This window comes from Xenopus tropicalis, chromosome 10 (genome assembly GCF_000004195.4).
Source record: "Xenopus tropicalis strain Nigerian chromosome 10, UCB_Xtro_10.0, whole genome shotgun sequence".
NCBI classification, from domain to species: domain Eukaryota; kingdom Metazoa; phylum Chordata; class Amphibia; order Anura; family Pipidae; genus Xenopus; species Xenopus tropicalis.
In genome coordinates this window covers 18405998-18431655 of record NC_030686.2, presented here as the reverse complement: position 1 = coordinate 18431655, position 25658 = coordinate 18405998, and the positions used below count along the sequence as shown (strand labels likewise).

Sequence of the window (25658 nt, the reverse complement as noted above, 5' to 3'; positions counted from 1 at the left end):
CCTACATACCATGCAATTGCTCCATATGCAGTTATATATATATATATATATATATATATATATATATATGTATATATTTCCTTCCATTGCTCTATATAACCCAATATACCCATAACTATTGCTCTTTTTTTCTTTTTAGAAATATAAATCCTGTCATTTCTTAATGTTTATGTATAGCTCAATTAACCTCTTTCTGTAAACACCTTCTGTTGTCATATTTAAGGAATCCCTGTATTATATGTTATATATTACATCTTATATATAACCCATTTAACCATGGGTGCTTTGTCCTATATTGCTAAGTGAGTTAGCAGAGCTATGCTCCTTCACTTACCTGTCCTCTTTCTTGGAAACTGTAAAGAGCCAAACTTTCTATTAAAATGGTAAGTTTGAAGTTACCTATAGACCGCTTTAGTAAAATGCCACCTGCAACAAAGTTTTCACCAGTAGAAGTGCCCATGCATATATCTCCTTCCCTTAACTCACCCTATTGCTCCATGTAACACCTCCGTCTTACTCATCCTAATGCTCCATATACCCCTCCCTATAACTTCTGTTGTTGGTCCATGTAATTCTCATTATATCCTTTTCCATCCACTTTATATCTCTTCATAATGCTTTATATAAAATACTCTATAAGTTCTGCTGTTGGTCCATGTAACTCTCCCTATTACTCCTCCTATTGCTATATATAACCCTCCATATAACCCTTCTTATTGCTCCACATAACCCTCCTGTTTCCCCTAAAAAAAATCTCTTCCCCACTGCTCCTCATATTTATTTGCTTATGAAGGAACTGTTTCCTGTTAAAAAAAAAGATTGTATTATTTGCCTAATCCTCTTAAATTTTCTTTCTGCCCCATACAGGTAACAACAGACTAAGGGATGTCCACAGAAGCCAGAACCTTCTAACATTGGTGTCATTACTCCCTTAACCTTGGGGGGAAAACCTAGGATTTGGTGACCTGGATTTTAGGACCCCTCGCGTAATCTCCCCACCAAGTGGACACCGTGATGAGCCTGCCCACCCAGTCTGGTGAGTAGTAGGATAGGATATTGGGAGGTGTTAATAATATGCTGAATGACAGTGTTAATGAACTGATATGTGTTTTATGCAAGGAACTGATATTTGTTCAGAAATACAGATACCTTAATATGAGACTCCAAATAATGAATAGCTTTACTATACTTGAGTAATCAGCCCTAGAAGCTCTCTCCAATAGCAGCTGACAATTTAGCTTGGTTTTGCTAGCTTCCTGCTGCAGTTATAGTCATTGGAAGCTCAGATCACACAGGCCGAAAATCAGCCCATCTAGCAGCAGTCTATTAGTTACATATAGTTACATAGTTACATAGGGTTGAAAAAAGACCATTGTCCATCAAGTTCAACCCATCCGAGTAAACCCAGCACACAACCTATACTAACCAATCTATACACTCACATACATAAACTATATATATATACAACCAGTAATACTAACTGTAGATATTAGTATCACAATAGCCCTGGATATTCTGCTTGTTCAAAAACTCATCCAGGCCCCTCTTAAAGGCATTAACAGAGTCTGCCATTACCCCATCACTAGGAAGGGCATTCCACAACCTCACTGCCCTCACCGTGAAAAAACCCCTACGCTGCTTCAAATGGAAGCTCTGTTCCTCTAATCTATAGGGGTGACCTCTGGTGCGCTGATTCTTTTTATGGGAAAAAAGAACATCCCCCAACTGCCTATAATCCCCTCTAATGTACTTGTACAGAGTAATCATGTCCCCTCACAAGCGCCTCTTTTCCAGAGAAAACAACCCCAACCTCGACAGTCTAACCTCATAGCTTAAATCTTCCATCCCCTTTACTCATTAATATCCTTCTTAAGGACTGGAGCCCAAAACTGCACTGCATACTCAAGGTGAGGCCTTACCAGGGACCTATAAAGCGGCAAAAATATGTTCTCATCCCTTGAGTCAATGCCCTTTTTTATACAAGACAGCACTTTATTTGCTGTAGTATTAGTGTCTCCATCAAATCCTAGTGACCACTCATTCCAGCTTCTGTAATTTGTCTACCCATCTATACTCTTTAACAGTACTCCTTACCTCTCCCTCCATCACCTGATATTACACTGCCTATTAATTTATAGCACAAATCTTTTTTATTCTTACCCATTTTGATGCCTCTCTCTTTCTGCATTGTGCTAGCCTTTGACCTTTGCAATCTCATTCTACCTCTCTTTTTTCCATATCCACACTATATTCTCTTCTATGTTCCACCTACTCATTTTCTCACTTTGTGCATTTCTCCACTACCATCCCACTCGACACATTTTGGGAAGTCTGGTAAATATGTGTATGAAATGAATTTAAATGCACGCTATCACATACTCCTACAATCCACTATTCTCTGCCTTTAGATCTTCCAGTTCTACACAACCATGACATACTTTACATATTTCCTAGTATTATTTTTTACCCCCTTTTTTCAAAAAGCTCATTACCTCACTCATCAAGTTTTTGCTGTTCTACTGTCTTAATATATCTGGCTTGGTCTACTTAATGGTTTAGCCTACTATGTACAGTTTTTCCCCACTAGGAGTCAGCACTGGATACAGATGGGAAGTTGATGTCTCCCTATATGTTTGTGTGTCTTCTGTTATTGTTCCAACTCTACTCAGACACAATATTGGTAACATTAGGTCTCATCTACATCTGAGTTGCATTTAATACCACTTCCATTAAAGTTCTCCCTGTACTATAGGTGCCCAAACATGCACAAACATTATCGCATGATATTTGGTGCTTGTATGATGGGTTAATGAGGTGACCAATATTGGCAAAAGCCTTGGATTTTAATCGTCTCTCCGATCTGCAGCTGAACATTGGCAGTAGGTTAATGCTGAATCATCAGATGGGGTAGAATTCGATTGTTTCTACCTTTATATCTGATGATTCAGCTCTTAACGTTAGTGAAGTGGATGAGCGATCATTCCTGCAACCAGTGATCGCAAGAAAGATTGTTATTTTAAAGTGTATAGCCACATTTATATATAGTTGCATTCAGTTTGTCACAGTGCCTTTGCTTTGCTCCATTATAACAGCATAACATTCAGCTGCCTGGGTGGTGGTGTGAGTTGTAGTTTGTTCAGTGCCTTTATTGCCTATGTACTTACCACTTGTACCCTTGCTCATCCTCTGTATGGATTGTGCTCTTCTCCTTTTGCTGAATTATAAATTTGTCACAGTTAGGGCACCGCACTGTTGGGCGCAAGGGAAAGAGAGCCCAGAGTGGAACTAAGTGTAAGTTATGCAGCACTTTATCCAGGCAGTTTAATTACAAGCAGGGGTAGGCTAAACTGACCGGTCACCCTAGGCAACATGGTTGGCCACCTCTCCCCTGGTCTGTCCTGCCGCTTAATGACAAGTGGTGGGGGCAAAGACAAGGGAGCGGAACTAGGGGTAGGCAGAAAATGTACCTTTTGCCTACCCCTAGTTCCGGACCTAATTTTAAGTATATTTGCTGCCAGCACAACATGCAATTTAATAGTGATATGAACTGTGGATTGTTTTGCCCTTTAGCCTCTACAGTCCATTTGTAATTCCTGTTTCTTTAGTTTTGTCTTGTGTTTTCTCCCCCCCCCAGTTTTTTAACTACTACCTGGTTATGACACAGCTGATTGTATATCTTTTATTGCTGCTTTACTCCCCACCATGCATAATCTGCTTGTTTTTGCTGGTTTGGGTGTTGCCAGAGCTTTCTTTAGTGGAATCCAAGCCAAGGACTAACCAGAGTTATAACTATGTACCAGTTTTGCCCCCCCATACACAGTGGGCCAGTAGACAGTACCCCCCATACACAGTGCCCCCATAGACGCTCCTTCTTCAGTGGCTCCTGCTCATTATGCGACTCCTTGTGCGGTGGCGACAGGCCCTTTTATAAGGTTATGCTCCATGTGTACGTGTGACGTCAGTACGCACGGGGTGCAACCTTATAAAAGGGCCTGTCGCTGCTGCACAAGGAGCCACATAAGGAGCAGAGCCGCACAAGGAGCCGGAGTGCCCGGCTCCAGCCAGTGCATCCCGCTATCCCGGATAGTTCAATGAATGCGGGACATTCATTGAACTATCCGGGACAGCGGGATGCGCTATAAAAACCGGGACAGCCCCGCGGAAAGCGGGACAGTTGGGGGGTATGCTATAGTGAAATAATAGCCTCTAGGAAGGGACTGTGGCTGAGGGATAGCAGGTACAGTAGGAAGAGATGGTGCCTGTAGTAGCAGTGGGATAATAACCTCTGGGAAGGGACTGTGGCTGTGGGATAGCCAGTATAGTAGGGAGAGATGGTTCCTATAGTAGCAGTGGGATAATAGCCTCTGGGAAGGGACTGGGGCTGTGGGATAGCAGGTATAGTAGGGAGAGATTGTGCCTATAGTAGCAGTGGGGATAATGGCCTCTGGGAAGGGGCTGTGGCTGTAGGATAGCAGGTATAGTAGGGAGAGATGGTGCCTATAGTAGCAGTGGGGATAATAGCCTCTGGGAAGGGACTGTGGCTGTGGGATAGCAGGTATAGTAGGGAGAGATGGTGCCTATAGTAGCAGTGGGGGGGGGATAATAGCCTCTGGGAAGGGACTGTGGCTGTGGGATAGCAGGTATAGTAGGGAGAGATGGTGCCTATAGTAGCAGTGGGGATAATAGCCTCTGAGAAGGGACTGTGGCTGTAGGATAGCAGGTATAGTAGGGGGATATTGTATTTATAGAATGAGTCTTAGTAGGGCAAAATGGCAACTGTATAGCCATATAGACTGTCATACTTAATATTCATTTGTTTTACCCTAAAGGTCATGAAATTTTAGTTCTACAAGGACCAGTAGTTAGCACTTTAAGATGACATTGATCAATTTCAAGGTCCTTGCTGAACCCCTGGAACAGTGCATGGAACTGAACAGACACTGTCACAATGTGCTTCTGACCTGCCAAAGAGCACGGTAGCAGGGTACACTGCTTGTACTGACACACGCTCTTAGAATGAGGTCACAGCTATATATACACACCGTCTAATAATACATTTCTCTGGCTATTTATGTGTGGAATTCAGAGAGATGACATTCTGACAAACAGAATATCATACTCTGCCCATGTATTTCGATGTCTGCTTGTTTATGCCTTCATCATGTGCAGCCAGAAAGCATTTCAAGTTGAAAAAAAATAAGAACCAAATGTTACAAACCTGTTGACCATGGATCCAACACAGTTATGGTTGTTGGCGATCATGGGAAATGAAGCTTTATGTCAGGAACCTTCCTGGGCATTTCCCAGCAACCCCTGCTTTCCGTAACATTTATGCGTTCCAAGGAAATGTACTATACTAAGCTGTGTATAAACATAGGGCAGGCGATGCTGGCGTACATTGTGCTATTTATATACATGTACTGGATTCTTTTAACAAGACTGGGAAGCCGATCCAATTTGTTATCATGTAGATTGATGAGGTTTCTTTAAGGACAAGTGATATTTATTGCATTTTATATATATATATATATTTATTTATTTATATTTTGTGTGTATATACATGGGGGTGGGCAACCTAAGGTCCTCCTGATGTTGTCATCCCCTCCCTTATACTACTATTTTCCTCCTTCTCTTCTTCCTTTTATTTTCTGTTATTCCCTCCCTTATGCGACCCTTCTTCCTTCTTCTCTTTCTGTTATCCTCTCCCTTCTCCCCTTCTCCCCCTCCTTTTCTTTCTGTTATTCCCTCCCTTATGCAAACCTTTTTCCTACTTCTCTTTCTGTTATTTCCACCTCATCATGTTATTCTGTCTTATTCTGTAAATACCATCCATGTGTTACCTCCCTGTCTCCATTTCCTCCTTCATATGCCACCCATCCGTCTTCACTTTATCCTCACCACTATACTATACTTTGGTCTACTTTTTCTTACTCTTATCACTACCTCATGCTATTTCTCTGTCTTTTCTTCGTACCCCCACCTTCTCTACTTTTTACCCTCCTCTCTTACACCACCTATCTAGCCACTACGCTTCATCTTATTCCTTTTCCCTACTTTGTACTGTATCCCTCTCTTGTTACTAACCTTAGTATCTGTGTTTTGCCCTCCTGTTTGTGTATCTGCTATAGTACTCCTGTCTCAGCCCCTTCTGCATTAGACAAGAAATATTTCCTGTCAAATAACACTACTACCCGCCGGCATATTTATCATCTGCTGATCACGAAAGCTTCAGCCAAGATCTATGATAGCATTTATTTTATTTCACAGTAGGTGCGCTGTCTACACTTCCCTTAGTCCTAGACCTTGGCTTCCTTCTTACAGGTCCACCCTGCCCATCTCTGTCTGATCTCTCCTGCCTCTGTTCCATTGATTTCATCTTCACCTCTGGCTCTTCAGCTCCAGGCCAGGTACCCCTTTGCCCCACTTCCTCTCCCTAGGCCTATGGCATATGGGGTAGATTTCAGGCATTTTGCCCACTGCACATAGGAAACCCTGAAGTTGCCCCCTGCTGTTTCCTGTAGAGTTAAATGCCAATTGCCTGTTAGGATCAGCACTGGTGCAGTGATCTTTTTTTGAATAACTACCATTTAATTAAACTGCCTGAAATTCAGCCTATGTGCCAATGGCTATACCCATGATTAATCTTCATCTCTTAGCCCAACCATTCTGTTGTTGATATTTATGGTCTATTTCTCCTCCCTCTCTTCTAATGACGCTCCATCTCTTCTCCAAATACCACCTTTCTTCTTCCACCTGCTTGTCCTGCACCTGATCTCCCTTCTGTCTCTCTCTATGTGGCTTCTCCACTCATTCTTCTTGTCGTTCTATATTTTGTTTTCCTCCTCCATCATGGCACCCGTCCACACACTGTTTACTCTCTTTCCCCGGCTCCCCCTCCTCCTGGCTTTATGTAAGCTCTAAAGAGCAGAGCCCATGCTCTTACATTTAAAGTGCAACATATATCTGCCACCCACCCATGGCAACATGCTCCTGTATAAGCTGGCACTGTGGCATTAAGGGTGAATAAGGGAAGTGCCATCTTGTACCCTGCCCTCTGGTCTGTCTCTTTCTGCTTTCACTCTCTTGCTCTCTAGTGTGACACTCCAGCAGCTCTGTTATTCTTGAGGAGTCCTTATCCCCCCAGCCCTCTTCTCTCTCCCTCTCCCTCACTCTCTCTCTGCTGTCTATTTATATCCGACTCCTCCTCTCCCATTCTATTTCAGTCTCTCTGCTGCAGAACCTTCCACTTGCAGCCCGGCGCTCACTAGGCAGAAGGGGGAGGGCATGGTACAGGCCTAGCAAAACCTCTCCCCATCTCCCACTAGCCCTGGCACTGCCAACACCTTAATTTTGGATATGGCTTGTATCATCTGCATGAGCACACCAACAGTATATTGAGGACTATCTGTGGGGCAAAAGAGTTGCCGGGAGAAGTGGGGGAGACACTTTTTGTTGTTGTTGCTGTCTCTTTGGCGGTGTGAATCCGGCTGGTTGTTGATATCGGCTGGGTAGAGGGGGAAGCCTGGGAATGTTGCTAATTCCCAGGGCTCTGGCGCTGCCTGACATGCTGCAGACTATCTATGAGACAGAGCCTTGTGTGTCCTCTGCAGATGGGGTGAAAGGGCGAGAGCCAGCGCTGGAAATCTTGAGCCGGGCACAAGGGCACGCACTGCCTGCTGCAGGTGAGAGCCACCCTCCGTACCCATGCCTTATGTTCCCTTCATTCATCAGCACAGACTGCCACAGCCACTGGTTTCCTGTTGCCTCCATACTGGCATTGCTGCACCTTACAGTACATCTGTGTCTCAGGAAACCCCACTCCCTAACCACAGTATTATCCCAAGGACCGTGCTACATATATATCCCCCACATACTCCATCCTCCTGGCTGTGCACACACCCACGTTATATTTGGATTTCCTTGTCATTCCTCCATCCTAACCTCAGATATCCTCTGATTTCTAGTTATCCTTCTTTTTCATTTATATAGTGGTCTCTTTGGGGGAGCTTTCCCCTGTACTTGTAAATGTTCATTCCGATACTCCTTATCTATCCCATGCCATGTCCTTCTGTACAAGGTGTAGCTCTAGCTTACTCTACATCTCATCTACTTCTTCCCATTGCTGTGTCTGCACATAAGGAACCCCTTCCCTCACTATCCTTAGAGTGCATTTGCACGCCCTAGATACCAAAGAACCGTAGTTAATCTGTAGAAGGGATGCTGTTATTGCAAGCAGTCTCTCTGGGGCTATCCTGTCTCCATCTCATTCCATGGGGAACCCACTATGTTTTCCCAGCTGCTTTACCTTGGGAATCCCTCCCAGTTCTCCCAGCACCATTTCTACTGCTCCCTGATTGCACTGGTACCCTACCTCCTGCCCGGCTCCATGTGTAGGGACCACCTATAACTGATTGGCCTGATTTCAGCAATTGCTGTCATCCCAGACACCTTTCTGTCTGCCTTTTTTTTTATTCTCACGCATTCATAGGAATCCACTTCTTCCACTGGAAAATTCCAACCCCCTTCCTATAAAATATAGATATCTCTCTGGAGCAGCCAGATGCACACACACATATGTATATACATATTTATGCTTAGAAAGAAAATGATTGACAGTTATGTCTCCTAATACACAGCCAACTACAAAACACTTTTTTTTTTGCTACACAGAAAACAGGGTTACTATCTCTCCTAGTACATAAACAGGGTTACTATCTCTCCTAGTACATAAACAGGGTAACTAGCTCTCCTAGTACTGAAACAGGATAACAAGCTCTTCTAGTACTGGAACAGGATAACTAGCTCTCCTAGTACATAAACAGGGTTACTAACTTTCCTAGTACTGAAACAGGATAACTAGCTCTCCTAGTACTGAAACAGGGTAACTAGCTCTCCTAGTACATAGGGTTACTAGCTCTTCTAGTACAGAAACACAGAACAGGGTTACTAGCTCTCTTAATACATAGGGTTACCAGCTCTCCTAGTACTGAAACAGGATAACTAGCTCTCCTAGTACTGAAACAGGATAACTAGCTCTCCTAGTACTGAAACAGGATAACTAGCTCTCCTAGTACTGAAACAGGATAACTAGCTCTCCTAGTACATAGGGTTACCAGCTCTCTAGCATGGAAACAGGGTTACTAGCTCTCCTAGTAAATAGGGTTACTAGCTCTTCTTGTACATATGGTTACTAGTTCTCCTAGTAAATAGGGTTACTAGTTCTCCTAGAACATAGGGTTACTAGTTCTCCTAGTACATAGGTTTACTAGTTCTACTAGCACATAGGGTTCCTAGCTCTCCTAGTACAGAAAAATGGTTACTAGCTCTCCTAGTACACAGGGTTACTAGCTGTCCTAGTACAGAAAAACGGTTAATAGCTCTCCCAGTACATAGGGTTACTAGCTCTCCTGGTACAGAAAAATGGTTACTAGCTCTCCTAGTACATAGGCTTACTAGCACTCCTAGTACAGAAAAACATTACTAGCTCTCCTAGTACATAGACAATAGAGAAACAAAGATATACTCGTACACAAACAGTGCACACAGCGAGACTGCACATATCTCCCATTCATTTAAAATACAATGACATCAGCCCACACACCCCCCTCTCTCTCTGAACACACTTGCCTACACACATACCTCTCATTCTCTCCTAATACAGAGACATAAGTGCACATATCTTACACTCTCTCCAAATACACAGGCATATATACCTGGGTACCTCTCCCAGCACAATCTTTCCTAGCACATGGCTAAAGGCACATATACCCGTCTCTCCCCAAAGCTACCAACAAAGACATGCATTTAGCTCTCTTCTAATATACGGGCACATGCCACTGGCAACTACACCTCTTACTCTCTTCTAACATACAAGCAAACACCTCTTAATATTCTTATACACAAACACTGGAACACATACCTCTTACTGTTTTCTAATAAAGAGATATAGGTGCGCACATCTCTCACTCTTTCCTAGCGCCCAGGCACATATACCTTTTACTCTCCCCTTATACCCAGGCACATATACTTATTGCTCTCCTTTAATACCCAGGCACATATACTTATTGCTCTCCTCTAATACCCAGGCACATATACTTATTGCTCTCCTCTAATACCCAGGCACATATACTTATTGCTCTCCTCTAATACCCAGGCACATATACTTATTGCTCTCCTCTAATACCCAGGCACATATACTTATTGCTCTCCTCTAATACCCAGGCACATATACTTAAAGCTCTCCATTAATACACAGGCACCTATACCTTTTACTCTCCCCTTATACCCAGGCACATATACTTATTGCTCTCCTCTAATACCCAGAAACATATACTTAAAGCTCTCCATTAATACACAGGCACATATACCTTTTACTTTCACACAATACCAAGTCACATATACTTATTGCTCTCCTCTAATACCCAGGCACATATACCTTTTACTTTCACCCAATACGAAGTCACATATACTTATAGCTCTCCTCTAATACCCAGGCACATATACCTTTTACTTTCACCCAATACCCAGGCACATATATTTATTGCTCTACCCTAATACCCAGGCACATATACTTATTACTCTCCTCTTATACCCAGGCACATATGCCTTTTACTCTCCCCTAATACTCAGGCACATATACTTATTGCTCTGCCATAATACCCAGGCACATATACCTCCTACCCTCTCCAAATACCCAGGCACATACGCTTATTGTTGTTTCCTTATACCCAGCCACATACTAATTGCTCGATCCTAATACCCAGTCGTACATATCTCCCTCTCTCCCTTAAAACCCAGACACACAAACCTATGGCCTAATACCCAGGCACACATGCCTCCCACTCTCCCCTAATACCCAGGCACACATATCTCCCACTCTCCCCTAATACCCAGCACACATCCCTCCCACTCTCCCCTAATACCCAGGCACACATATCTCCCACTCTCCCCTAATACCCAGCACACATCCCTCCCACTCTCCCCTAATACCCAGGCACACATCCCTCCCACTCTCCCCTAATACTCAGGCACACATCCCTCCCACTCTGCCCTAATACCCAGGCACACATCCCTCCCACTCTCCCCTTATACCCAGGCACACATCCCTCCCACTCTCCCCTAATACCCAGGCACACATCCCTCCCACTCTGCCCTAATACCCAGACATGCATCCCACTCATTCAAGTGGTACACTTGATAAAGGGTATTGACCTGAAACATTTCGTGTTACCACTACCCACAATAAATGTTTTGCAGTAAACCTGCTGAAGGTTTTTTCCTATTTTTTGGATTTCTACAATTGTATTTGGTTGCAGCACAGAGCAACAACTAGAAACTAAAGCTTTTTTTCGCAAGTATATTATACAAAGTTCACCTATCATTTTTTATTTTTGTACATCTTCTACTCTCCCCTAATACCCAGGCACACATCCATCCAACTCTCCCCTAATACCCAGGCACACATCCATCCAACTCTCCCCTAATACCCAGACACACATCCCTCCCATAATCCCCTAATACCCAGGCACACATACCTCTCACTCTCCCCTAATAACCAGGCACACATCCCTCCCACTCTCCCCTAATACCCAGGCACACATACCTCTCACTCTCCCCTAATAACCAGGCACACATCCCTCCCACTCTCCCCTAATAACCAGGCACACATACCTCCCACTCTCTCCTATTACCCAGGCACACATCCCTCCCACTCTCTCCTAATACCCAGGCACACATCCCTCCCACTCTCTCCTAATACCCAGGCACACATCCCTCCCACTCTCCCCTAATACCCAGGCACACATATCTCCAACTCTCCCCTAATACCCAGGCACACATACCTCCCACTCTCCCCTAATACCCAGGCACACATATCTCCCACTCTCTCCTATTACCCAGGCACACATCCCTCCCACTCTCCCCTAATACCCAGGCACACATATCTTCCACTCTCCCCTAATACCCAGGTACACATCCCTCTCACTATGCCCTAATAACCAGGCACACATACCTCCCACTCTCTCCTAATACCCAGACACACATCCTTCCCACTCTCCCCTAATACCCAGGCACACATATCTTCCACTCTCCCCTAATACCCAGGTACACATCCCTCTCACTATGCCCTAATAACCAGGCACACATACCTCCCACTCTCCCCTAATACCCAGACACACATACCTCCCACTCTCCCCTAATACCCAGGCACACACACCTCCCACTCTCCCCTAATACCCAGACACACATCCCTCCCATAATCCCCTAAAACCCAGGCATGCATCCCTCCCACTCTGCCCTAATACCCAGACACACATCCCATTCATTTTTCCCTAATACCCAGGCACACATCCCTCCCACTCTCTCCTAATACCCAGGCACACATACCTCCCACTCTCCCCTAATAACCAGGCACTCATACCTCCCACTCTCCCCTAATACCCAGGCACATATACCTACCACTCTCTCCTAATACCCAGGCACACATACCTCCCACTCTCTCCTAATACCCAGGCACACATACATCCAACTCTCTCCTAATACCCAGGCACACATACCTCCCACTCTCTCCTAATACGTAGGCACACATACCTCCCACTGTCTTCTAATTACCAGGCACACATACCACCCACTTTCCCCTAATACACAGGCACACATATCTCCCACTCTCCCCTAATACTCAGGCACACATATCTCCCACTCTCCCCTAATACTCAGGCACACATATCTCCCACTCTCCCCTAATACCCAGGCACACATCCCTCCCACTTTCCCCCAATACCCAGGCACACATCCCTCCCACTTTCCCCCAATACCCAGGCACACATCCCTCCCATTATCCCCTAATTCTCAGGCACACATATCTCCTACTCTCCCCTAATATCCAGGTACACATTCCTCCCATTATCCCCCTAATACCTAGACACATATACCTCATTTTATCCCCTAATACGTAGGCACACATACCTCCCACTTTCCCTTAATACCCAGGCACACATACCTCCCACTCTCTCCTAATACACAGGCACACATACCTCCCACTCTCTCCTAATACCCAGGCACACATACCTCCCACTTTCCCCTAATACCCAGGCACACATACCTCCCACTCTCTCCTAATACCCAGGCACACATACCTCCCACTTTCCCTTAATACCCAGGCACACATACCTCCCACTCTCTCCTAATACACAGGCACACATACCTCCCACTCTCTCCTAATACCCAGGCACACATACCTCCCACTTTCCCCTAATACCCAGGCACACATACCTCCCACTCTCTCCTAATACCCAGGCACACATACCTCCCACTCTCTCCTAATACCCAGGCACACATACCTCCCACTTTCCCTTAATACCCAGGCACACATACCTCCCACTCTCTCCTAATACCCAGGCACACATACAACCCACTCTCTCCTAATACCCAGGCACACATACCTCCCACTTTCCCTTAATACCCAGGCACACATACCTCCCACTCTCTCCTAATACCCAGGCACACATACCTCCCACTTTCCCCTAATACCCAGGCACACATACCTCCCACTCTCCCCTAATACCCAGGCACACATACCTCCCACTCTCCCCTAATACCCAGGCACACATCCCTCCCACTCTCCCCTAATACCCAGGCACACATACCTCCCACTTTCCCCTAATACCCAGGCACACATACCTCCTACTCTCCCCTAATACCCAGGCACACATACCTCCTACTCTCCCCTAATACCCAGGCACACATACCTCCTACTCTCCCCTAATACCCAGGCACACATACTCCCGACTCTTTCCTAATACCCAGGCAGATATTCTCCATGCCTAAACTTACAGGTAACACAAGGAAACACAGTAAAACATGTTGCAATACACCTACTTTAAGGAGTCAGTTCAGAATAAAATACCATATATATCACAGTTAGTTTTGCTGGGCGAGAATCACAGAGAACAGATTAAAGGAAAAGTAACACTAAAATTTTTTAAGTGAAAAAGCTATTCTACCCTGCACCAATAACTGCCCTATCCTGCAAACCCCTTAGTATTTTGAATGCTTTAAAAGAAAATACCTGTTAAAACTTCCTGTCAATTGAACTAAGGCGATACGGCGAAGGAAGGAGCAGGCATCAACTATGCGAGGATCGATTGATCGAGCCTAGCCTTCCTTCTGTATAGGAAGGAGTCAGGCTAGACTCAATCAATCAATCGTCGCATAGTTGATGCCTGCTCCTTCCTTCGCCGTATCGCAGGGTAGAATAGCTTTTTCACTTGCAAAAATTTAGTGTTACTTTTCCTTTAAATCACTGGAGAACCAGAGATATCTGGGGATGATGATATATTTTCAGCATCTCACCTACTAATCTAACAGGGGAGCACTGTCCTTCCTGCAGTATATATAGTATTAGTGCTGTGTGGAGTGTCTCAGTCTAAATATAAATGGCTCAGAATATATTTAGCTCCTGTGATGTCTGAAGACCGGAGGAATGTTACATGGATACCATCCCCTCACTAACCTTGCCCCCTCGCAAGTCTCACCTGCCCACCCCTTGCCACTGTGTATCAGAACTGTCACCGGCCGCTCATTGGGTCTGTACACTATACAGAGGGAGATAAGAATGATGGGTATTAAGTACATTTATACAATAACATGTTTGTATACACACACCTTTCCCTTCCGTTCTCCACCCCCCACCTATCTCAGCAGATGCTTTCTCTGCCTATATTTAGCTTTGTTTATCCAGAATAATCACTCTGAAAGTACAAAAAGGTGATTTGCGCTCACTGTATCTTCCCTGCCTCCTATCTTCTTACCCTTTTCATTACTTTGCTTCTTCCTCAAACCTTTTTGTTCCCCTGTCCCTCCTCCACCTTTCCCATACGCCTTATGTCTCGCACTCATTTGCTGCTGTTCCTCTCCAACCCTTCCATCCTACTCCACCTCTTCCTCCCTCCCTGTGCATACTCTCTCCAGATTCTCTTATCCTTCCCACTGTTCCACTCTTTTGTCCCTTTGCTTTTTTCCACCCACCCCTTCCACTCACCACTGTCCCTTCCCTCCCACTCACCCATTTCCCTTCCCGCCCACTTACCCATGTCCCTTCTCTCCCACTCACCCCTGCCCCTTCCCTCCCACTCCCCTGTCCATTTCCCTACCACACTGCCTCTGTTTCCACCACTCCCCCGTCCCCTTTCCTACCACTCTTCCTCTGTTCCCCACTGTCCCTTCCCTCCCACTCTGCCTCTGTTCCCCACTCCCCCGTCCCTTCTTTACATTTGCCACCCTCCCTCTACCAATTTCCCCATCATCCCTTTACTTCTCCCACTAACCCCATCCCAACTCCCAGTTTTACCTCTCCCACTCCATAATTTACACCTGCCACTCTTTCCCATATGTTCTTTAACCTCTCTGATTCTTTCCTGTCCTTTCTTTACCTCTACCCTGCTTTATTCTTCACAATCTCCCCAGTCCCTCTTTTACCACTTCCACTGTCTGTCCCTATTCCTCCCATTGTTTCATGTCCCTCTGCCTATTCCACTCTTACCTATACCTTCTCTATTTCCCCCATCCCTTCTTTAACTCTTCTGCTCTTCCCTGTGCCTCCTCTGTCCTCTTCCCACATTCCCCTCTCACCCCATCTCTCCCCATCTCTCCCCTGTCCCTCCTTTACCTCTCTCACGCTACCCATTTTCTCTGTACCACACCTGTTCTGCCCTGTCTCTCCTCTAGATCTGTCCCTCTCTATATGTTCCTCTCATTTACACTTCATCCACATCAATCTATTTTACACTTCACCCTCTTTCTCTTGCAGTCCTCTCTCCTCTGTCTCTGCCTCCATCTATCTTTCCCTCATCTCTCTCTCAATTAAGCTGCTCATGCAAAAGCTGAGATTGTCTGTTAACAAACCATTCATCCATCAAGGAATAACAATATGTGAGGAGACTTTTGTTGTATCTTTGTCATGTTGGCTGGTACATATATTAACCGATGGCTTTCTGTTCCTTTGTTTACTTTTTTTGTTTACATTTAACCCAACCCTACAAAATAAAGGCATGTGCAGTGAACATTTGTTAAATGATGATGATCTGATTGTCCCATTCACTGACTGATTTTATAGTTTCGCAATAAAAGTTCTTAAACCTGTCCAACTGCCGGCTGTTCGGACGATGTAGTTGTAACGACCGTAAATTTTGCAATCATTTGCACCCCATCAATGTAATGATACAATATTTTATTGGGATTGTCCTAAAATAATTTGTTAAATATAATGAAATCTGTCCACGTATTGCCACCCTTAGCCAATTCATGCTGAGGAAACAGGCATTGGCCTGTGAGGGGGTTTCAAACGTTATCTTCATTACTGATATCTAAAAATCAGGTTTGAAAGCCCCTGTTTGGGGTCCTTAATGCAGCGCTGGTGAAAAAAAATGGGAAATACAAAAAAAACCATGAAAAATAGAGAGAAAAATGAATATAGATGTAAAGAAAATGTACAAGAAAATCTCCATCTGGCTGAACCCTACATAGTTACATAGTTACATAGGGTTGAAAAAAGACTAGAGTCCATCAAGTTCAACCCATCCAAGTAAACCCAGCACGCACAACCCACACCTACCAATCTATACACTCACATACATAAACTATATATACAACCACTAATACTAACTGTAGATATTAGTATCACAATAGCCTTGGATATTCTGCTTGTTCAAGAACTCATCCAGGCCCCTCTTAAAGGCATTAACAGAATCTGCCATTACCACATCACTAGGAAGGGCATTCCACAACCTCACTGCCCTCACCGTGAAAAACCACCTACTCTGCTTCAAATGGAAGTGGGGGCCTCTGGTGCGTTGATTGTTTTTATGGGAAAAAAGAACATCCCCCAACTGCCTATAATCCCCTCTAATGTACTTGTACAGAGTAATCATGTCCCCTCGCAAGCGCCTCTTTTCCAGAGAAAACAACCCCAACCCTGACAGTCTAACCTCATAGTTTAAATCTTCCATCCCCTTTCCCAGTTTAGTTGCACGTCTCTGCACTCTCTCCAGCTCATTAATATCCTTCTTAAGGACTGGAGCCCAAAACTGCACTGCATACTCAAGGTGAGGCCTTACCAGGGACCTATAAAGAGGCAAAATTATGTTCTCATCCCTTGAGTCAATGCCCTTTTTTATACAAGACAGCACTTTATTTGCTTTAGCAGCCACAGAATGACACTGCCTGGAATTAGACAACTTGTTATCTACAAAAACCCCTAGATCCTTCTCCATTAAGGATACCCCCAACAAACTACCAGTAGATAGTTTAGGTAGTTGCATTTATATTATTTCTACCAAAATGCATAACTTTGCACTTGTCAACATTGAACCTCATTTTCCAGTTTGTTGCCCAGTTTTCCAATTTTGTCAAATCGCTCTGCAAAGCTGCAGCATCCTGCATGGAACTTATAGTTTTGCACAATTTAGTGTCATCAGCAAAAATAGAAACATTACTCTCTATGCCCACCTCCAGGTCATTAATAAACAAGTTAAAAAGCAAAGGACCAAGGACTGACCCCTGTGGTACACCACTAACCACACTGGTCCAATTAGAAAATGTTCCATTTACCACCACTCTTTGTAATCTATCCTTCAGCCAGTTCTCTATACAATTACAGATATTATGTTCTAGGCCAATATTCCTCAGTTTGATCATTAACCTTCTGTGAGATACAGTATCAAACGCTTTAGCAAAGTCCAAGTGGATGACATCAACTGCCATTCCAGCATCGAGGTTCCTGCTCACCTCCTCATAAAAGGCGACTAAATTAGTCTGGCAAGATCTGTTATGCATAAAACCATGCTGGCACAAACTAATAGTATTGTGAACTGCAATGTATTCAAGTACCCTATCCCTTATTTCCCCTTCCAAAAGCTTTCCTACTACTGATGTCAGACTAACAGGCATATAGTTTTCAGGCTGAGAACGGGATCCCTTTTTAAATAACGGGACCACATTAGCAATTCGCCAGTCTCTCGGCAACATGCCAGACCTCAACGAATCCTGAAAAATTAAGTGAAGAGGTTTGGCAATCACAGCGCTCAGCTCGTTTAATACCCTGGGATGAATCCCATCCGGTCCTGGACCTTTGTTTACCTTTACATGTTCAAGTCTCTTTTGAATTTCCTCCCGAGTGACCCATGCGTCAGTAGCTAAATTACTAGAACTGGGCATATTAAAAGGGAAGCCTTCATTAGCTGGCTCCTCGGATGTATAGACAGATGAAAAATAAGAGTTTCAGCCAGATTTCAATTCATGTTTATGCCAACAGCCCTTTTATTGTATACCAGTGCTGTAAGCTCTTCCTTTATTGTGGGCTGTTTGACAGCACTATGCCCCAAATGTAGCCTGTCAGAGTCTTGCTCCGCCCACTAGCCCTGCTTTAATTCTGGGACAGCAAGAGGAATGAACCTCGTTGACTCTGGTCTCAGTGAATGGGGTTATTAACTCCCCTTGTACCTTCATTCAAACACTCACGATTTATGCAGTTATGCACACTAACTCCATCCCCCTCTTTTTCATTTATCCTATATAACTCTACTATGTTCTTCCCAGTCATGAGAGTCGGTATGGCTCTGCCCTCTATATCAATTTGCAATGCTCGAATAATCTAAACTAGACTAAACTGTGTGCAGCAGTCCTGTACTGCTTTATGGTTGAGATTCTAGCTATCCACAGGCTTGCTGCTTCCTCCAAGAATACAGAGCTGACTGCTGTAGTCAGCACTGTATTGGTGAGAGGTGGGAGGCACATAGGCATCCCTCCACCTACCTCCTAACTTGCATGTCATTCATATGAGACATTAAGGAGTGGCAGAGGAAGCAGGCTGTAACGGGGCCTGTCCTTATTGCCAGCCCTATGAGGAGCACAGGTGCTTGCTAAGTGAGCAGTAAGGGGCACCCTCTTGCACCCCTTAGCACTGTAGTAATCTTTATATTACTGTAAAATGTAGAACCCTTGGGGCTGAGATTGTAACTGCCACAGTGTTCCACTGCATTCAAAATGCCTACCTGTTACAGCTTCCTATTGAAAAACATGGGAAATTCTTAAATTTTGAGAGACAGGATCCAATTGGTAACACTAAATAGGTAATTGCAGAGTGGCCTTTACCTGTCTGTCACAAGAAATTCCTGTTCTTTTTTTTATTTGTTTTAGTATTATTATACGTACTAGTTGTATTACAATATTTATTCTGGATCCGGGGCAATAATCACATGTGTAGCAGATGGGTTACTACCCACGTGTTTTAATTGAACGCTGTGAGGCTACACTGTACACTGTAAGTGCTACATGCCTTTACTGACCTACAGCCTTCTTTTGTCTTTCCCAAACAGTGGAGGTCTCTCCTCTCCTTTCTGCGGCAGTACCCACTCCCAGCAGTCTATCGCCTACTTCAGGAGAGCTGAGAGCGGAACCGAGGTCCGGCAGCGGCTCTGGGGGTATCCTGGACCCAGTGGGTCGGGAACAACAGCTCCAGCAGCAGCTACTTCTCCTGAAACAACAGCAGCAACTCCAGAAGCAGCTTCTATTTGCTGAGTTCCAAAAGCAGCACGAAAACCTGACAAGGCAACATGAGGTCCAACTACAGAAACACCTTAAGGTGTGGAACCTTTCTTGGTGGCTTGTGAAACCCATGTAACCAACACCTTCATACAGGGTCCCTTTAACTTCCCCCCACCGTAAAGCTCAAGAATCACTGGGCTCATTTACTAAATCATAGTCTAAATAATCAGTACATTTCACTGTGTTGCTCAGTCCGGGACTCCTTTGCTCCTATGTATATTATAACTGGCACCATGCCCCTTGAAGTAAGTACTACTGGCAACATGTTTCTTCCTCCACTATATGAGCACAAGCACGATGAATATGTGTATTTTAACATGCCCGGGCATCCATTTTTGTGCCTTGTAGTAAACTAAACCTTAAATGAATTGCAACACTTTTCTGAGCATTTTGTAGCAGAACTGCTCTGTAGCCCATTCCTTTCTTTTAAATGTTTGTTCTTTATCAGTTTTATATGACGGCTTTTTGACTAGTAGCTTTCCTGCTAAATATAAGCATTTCCCACCGGATCATGCCCACAACTTATAGAAATTACTTTTCTTTTTTCCATATTCCTTAGAGATTGCCCTTTCCCCCATATAAAGATTTTTGGCTGTCTCTCTGATTGGGATGTCGTCTTATCTGTTCAACCAAACTAGCTTTCTTCTTATAACCATATGCAGACATTGCTCCTTTTCTTGTCAGTTCTGGTAGAGAATTGTGTTATTTATGTTGAATTGCCATCTTCCAGCAAAGGGATCCCCAACCTTTTTTAGCCACACCTTAAAGGAACAGTAACACCAAAAAATGTATATATTTTAAAGAAATTAAACTATAATGCACTGCTGCCCTGCACTAGTAAAAGTTTTGTGTTTGCTTCAGAAACATTACTAGTTTATATAAACCCTGGTGTGTAGCCATGGGGGCAGCCATTCAAAAGAAGAAAAGGCACAGGTTATATAGCAGCTAACAGTTAAACCCTGTAGAATACAATGGTGTCTTATCTGTTATCTGCTATGTAACCTGTGCCTTTTCTCCTTTTTTCCAGCTTCAATGGCTGCCCCCATGGCTACACAGCAGCTTATTTATATAAACTATAGTAGTGTTCCTGAAGCAAACACCCCAGTTTTACCAGTGCAGGGCCACAGTACGTTATATTTCAATTACTTTCATTTCTTGGTGTTACTGTTCCTTTAAATATGAAAAGTGTTAGTGAGCCACACAAGCATGATATAAGTTCTTTGGTGATGCTAAATAAGGACTGTGATTGGCTATTTGGTAGCCCCATGTGGACTGCTGGCCTGCAGGAGGCTCTGCTTGGAGTAAAACTATGTCTCTGTGCACCTACTTTAAGGCCATTGGGAGCAACATCAAAGGGAGTGGTTGCCCCCGAGCCACTGGTTGGAGATCACTGCTCCAGCATTCACCCCAGTCTTTTTGAATTTTTGCAGCAACAGCAGGAGATCATGGCCGCTAAGAGACAGCAAGAGTTGGAACAGCAGAGAAAGCGTGAAAGGCAGAGGCAGGAAGAGGCTGAAAAACAGCGACTGGAGCAGCAGCTTCTGATTCTGAGGAACAAGGAGAAGAGCAAAGAAAGTAAGAGGATTAAGGAAAGGGGATACAATTAAGCTAGGGGGCAAGGCAATATGATCAGAAGCTGCAGAACATTCATCTTATTTAGAGACATGGTGCTTAATCCTTTACTAGTGTGTAATCTCTGGTTTTTGTTAGGTGCTATTGCCAGCACAGAGGTGAAACTAAAGCTACAGGAATTTTTGCTCAGTAAGTCCAAGGAGGTACCTGGAAATGTGAACCATTCCATCCTACAGCACCCCAAGTGCTGGTAAGTGAGAACTAGAAGAGGTTTCTTGCACTCCTGAAACCTGCTTTATTCCTCCTTCATACTACATGGTATTCGCTGCTTTCTTAAGTGCTCTTCCCATCTTTATTTTCTACTTCTCTTTCCATCTAATTCTCATCTTTACTTGCACTGTCACCTCAAGTACCTGCAGTCTACTCTACATCTTCATCTCTCCTTTCCTTGGATTTTGTTACTTAATATGTTCTCACCCTCTCCTCCTCCCTTTCCCTTAGTATCTTGCTCTAATCTTTGCAACTCTGTGCCTTCTTGCTGTATTTAACATGTAGCATTACCCCATTATAACTGTATTTCACTATTTTATATGTACCAAATGTTCATTTACCTTATGGCCTCTCATCTGTTTTCTCATGGCATATCAGTGTCCCATTCTTTTGTCATAGGGGCACGCACCATACCTCACTGGACCATAGTTCCCCTCCTCAGTCTGGGTCACCAGCAACTCCCCCATCCTATAAGGTATCCCTCCTTGCAACCTGCGATGGACGTGATGACTTTCCTCTCCGCAAAACTGGTTAGTATATCCAACTTGGGTTTTATACTGGGCACCAGAGAAACTGAGGGAGAATGATCAGTGAAGAGTTTGAGGCTAAGGTTTATGTGTAGGATGTTATTCAAAATCTTATTATGTTTTCCTGCAGCCTCGGAACCTAATCTTAAGGTCCGATCCCGATTAAAGCAGAAAGTTGCAGAACGTCGGAGTAGTCCTCTGCTTCGAAGAAAGGATGGAACTGTTATCAGTGCTTTTAAGAAAAGAGCCATTGAAATCCAGGGTATGCTGGAACTGATACAATCTTTAAGCAACTCTTTACTGCTACTCTTTGCTGAATTCCTTCTACCTGCACCCACATATTTGCCTCTACTTATCCTTTATATATTGCATTCCTCACCCCATACTGCTCATACAGTCACTTTAGTTCTACTGCACTCCATTGCTTTTTTTCCTGTTCCCCTGAAACCCAAGTCTCATCGCTGAGATGTTGGTGCTCCTCCCGCAGTGTCTTCGGTGTGCAATAGTGCCCCAGGATCTGGGCCGAGCTCGCCAAACAGCTCCAACAGTGCCATATGTGAGAATGGACTGACTGGCAGCGTGCCTAATATTGCCAGCGAGGTAAGGGAGGCCTAGGGTAAAAGTTGTGGGAAAGATGTGCATGGAAGGCCCGGACTGGCAATCTGTGGCTTCTGGCAAATGCCAGAGGAGCTGCTGTAATATGCAATAGAAAGTGGACTGGTGGGGGGCTGTTAGGGCTTCTGTGTACATAGAATGCCAGGGCCTATTTTGACTACCAGTCCAGACCAGCATGGAAGCTGGAAGAGGTGAGAAGGGTCAAATGACTGGATAGTTTAAATAGTACAAGGGCTTCTGAACATGGTGGGTGAAAATTGTTTTGTGTTGCAGTGGTCACTACTTAACCAGTGACAATATTGTACTCTAAATTCTTTAGATGCTTCCTCAGCAGAGAGTTCTGGCTCTGGAAGGAGCGGGTGGACCTCTCGGGTTGTATACTTCTCCATCACTGCCCAACATCTGCCTGCAGGGGAGCACCAGCAGCCTAACTGTGAGTAGCCAGACTGAAATGGAAGTAATGTTTACAGTCTGAGAAAACCTTTGCACATTTACAGAGGGTTTTTAGAAATGTATCATTTCCAGGCATGATGACTTGACCTTTACTACTTCTAAGGTTCTCTCCTCAGGGTCAGTTTAGCCCCCAGGAAGGGGCAGAGCGTCAGAGTCTGCGCCCAGGTGGTCCCTTCATTAACACCTCTCCACTGCCTGCCCTGGATGGGGGTGAGATAAGTACCCTGACGGCACCTTCTCTCCTACAGCATGTTCTCTTACTAGAGCAGGCTAGACAGCAGAGCGCTCTCATAACAGGTGAATATCTGCTTTTCTTTTCCCTTTTCCTTTCAAGGTTTCATTTTTCTCCTTTAGTTTTTCTATCCTTAAATTCTCTCTCTTTTCATGACACCCGGTTACATTTTCTTTTCTTCATTCACCCATCTTATTATAACCTGACTTATTTCCTCAAGTTTCCTAACTTGCTTTCCTTCCGTCTTATGGAATCAAATAATATTTAGACTTTCCTTCGTCAGTCAAATTATTTTTCATTACTATTAGTTATTCTTTGTTGCAGTCCCTCTTCATGGTCAGTCCCCCTTAGTAGGGGGAGACCGAGTCTCTGGTTCCCTACGCTCTGTCACCAAAGGCACAAGGCATCGTCCCCTAAGTCGTACACAGTCCTCTCCTCTCCCGCAAAGTCCTCAGGCGCTTCAACAACTGGTTCTGCAACACCAGCATTACTTGGACCAGCAACACCTCAACAAGGTTTGTATAGACCACTCAGGACCTTAGCTTAACTGTGCAACTATGCCATTGCTCCAGAACTCTACATAAGCTTGATATAGTGCCATTATTCCACAATATTCCTGCCCTGTGTCTTAAACGTGGAGTTCTCTAAAAGCTTCTTGTTCTGTATTCCCATCCCCAAATTCTCTGCAAGCTTCTTCTACTGTTTCCTCAATGTGGAGCTCTCTAAAAGCTTTTGTTCTCTACTCCTATCCCCAAACTCTCTGCAAGCTTCTTTTTCTTTGTCCCCAATGTGGAGCTCTCTAAAAGCTTCTCAAAGCTTCTTAATCTTTACCCCTGTCCCCAAACTTTATGCTGACTTCTTCATCTATGTTCTCAATGTGGAGCTCTCTAAAAGCTCTTGTTCTCTACCTCCATCTCCAAACTCTCTGCAAGCTTCTTCTACTGTGTCCTCAACGTGGAGCTCTATAAAAGCTTCTCCTAATGTATTCCCATCCCCAAACTTTTTGTAAGCTTATCTAAAGTGTTCCTAACCCAGAAGTCTGTAAGCTTCTGTACTCTTCCCAGGACAGCCTTGGAGTTGCTTCTTCTCATTCTCAGTACAGTGAGAATGGGAATGGGAATTTATGTAGCTCTGCAATCCTAAAGTTAATGTCATAAATGGATATACAGTGGATATAAAAACTCTATACACCCCTGGTAAAATGTCAGGTTCCTTTTTTTAGTCGCATTCCACAGCAAAAGCCATGGTCCCCAGAGAGCTTCCAAAGCATCAGAGGGATCTCTTTGTTAAAAGATATCAGTCAGGAGAAGGGTACAAAAGAATTTCCAAGGCATTAGATATACCATGGAACACAGTGAAGACAGTCATCATCAAGTGGAGAAAATATGGCACAACAGTGACATTACCAAGAAGTGGACGTCCCTCCAAAATTGATGAAAAAACGAGAAGAAAACTGGTCAGGGAGGCTACCAAGAGGCCTACAGCAATATTAAAGGAGCTGCAGGAATATCTGGCAAGTAGTGGCTGTGTGGTACATGTGACAACAATCTCCCATATTCTTCATATGTCTGGGCTATGGGGTAGAGTGGCAAGGGGAAAGCCGTTTCTTACAAAGAAAAACATCCAAGCCAGGCTACATTTTGCAAAAACACATCTGAAGTCTCCCAAAAACATGTGGGAAAAGGTATTATACAAATACCAGTCAATATTGGCACAAAACCTTCAGGCTTCTGCTAGAAAGCTGAACATGAGGAGGAACTTCATCTTTCAGCATGACAACGACCCAAAGCATACATCCAAATCAAGGAATGGCTTCCCTGGAAGAAGATTAACGTTTTGGAATGGCCCAGCCAGAGCCCAGACCTGAATCTGATTGAAAATCTGTGGGGTGATCTGAAAAGGGTTGTGCCCAGGAGATGCCCTCGCAATCTGACAGATTTGGAGTGTTTCTGCAAAGAAGAGTGGGCAAATCTTGCCAAGTCAAAATGTGCCATGCTGATAGACTCATACCCAAAAAGATTGAGTGCTGTAATAAAATTAAAAGGTGCTTCAACCAAGTATTAGTTTAAGGGTGTGTACACCACATTATTTTAGTTTTTTTGGTTTTCTTCCCTCCACCTAAAAGATTTCAGTTTGTTTTTCAATTGAGTGGTACAGTTTATAGGTCACATTAAAGGTGGAAAAAGTTCTGAAATGATTTATCTTTGTCTCATTTTTGTACAGCACAGGAACCTGACATTTTACCAGGGGTGTGAAAATATCCACTGTATGTCTGTTCACCAATGTAAAAGATTTGACCCAAATTGTATGCTGACTGACCTTAGCTGGGCTTTTGGGGTATCTAGGAGTATGACACCCAATGGACTGTCATACTGACTTTTCCTAGCTAT

The 25658-nt window shown here is 44.1% G+C and overlaps 1 protein-coding gene across 3 annotated transcripts in view; it reads left to right on the top strand.

The window, feature by feature from the left end:
• The window catches only part of hdac5 (histone deacetylase 5), a 42652-nt gene that overhangs the window by 6566 nt on the left and 10428 nt on the right, over window positions 1-25658 (top strand). The window contains exons 2-12 of one of the 3 annotated variants that reach the window (XM_012952843.3): window positions 868-1036; window positions 7611-7682; window positions 19371-19636; window positions 21030-21174; window positions 21310-21421; window positions 21841-21971; window positions 22099-22230; window positions 22456-22568; window positions 22903-23016; window positions 23153-23333; window positions 23593-23783. In XM_012952843.3, the coding sequence (XP_012808297.1) occupies window positions 1015-1036; window positions 7611-7682; window positions 19371-19636; window positions 21030-21174; window positions 21310-21421; window positions 21841-21971; window positions 22099-22230; window positions 22456-22568; window positions 22903-23016; window positions 23153-23333; window positions 23593-23783 (1479 nt within the window). In that variant the 5' untranslated portion in view covers window positions 868-1014. Of the gene's footprint in view, window positions 1-867; window positions 1037-7235; window positions 7683-19370; window positions 19637-21029; window positions 21175-21309; window positions 21422-21840; window positions 21972-22098; window positions 22231-22455; window positions 22569-22902; window positions 23017-23152; window positions 23334-23592; window positions 23784-25658 lie in introns of those variants that run through there. The other 2 variants (XM_012952844.3, XM_002935540.5) reach the window with 2 other exon arrangements.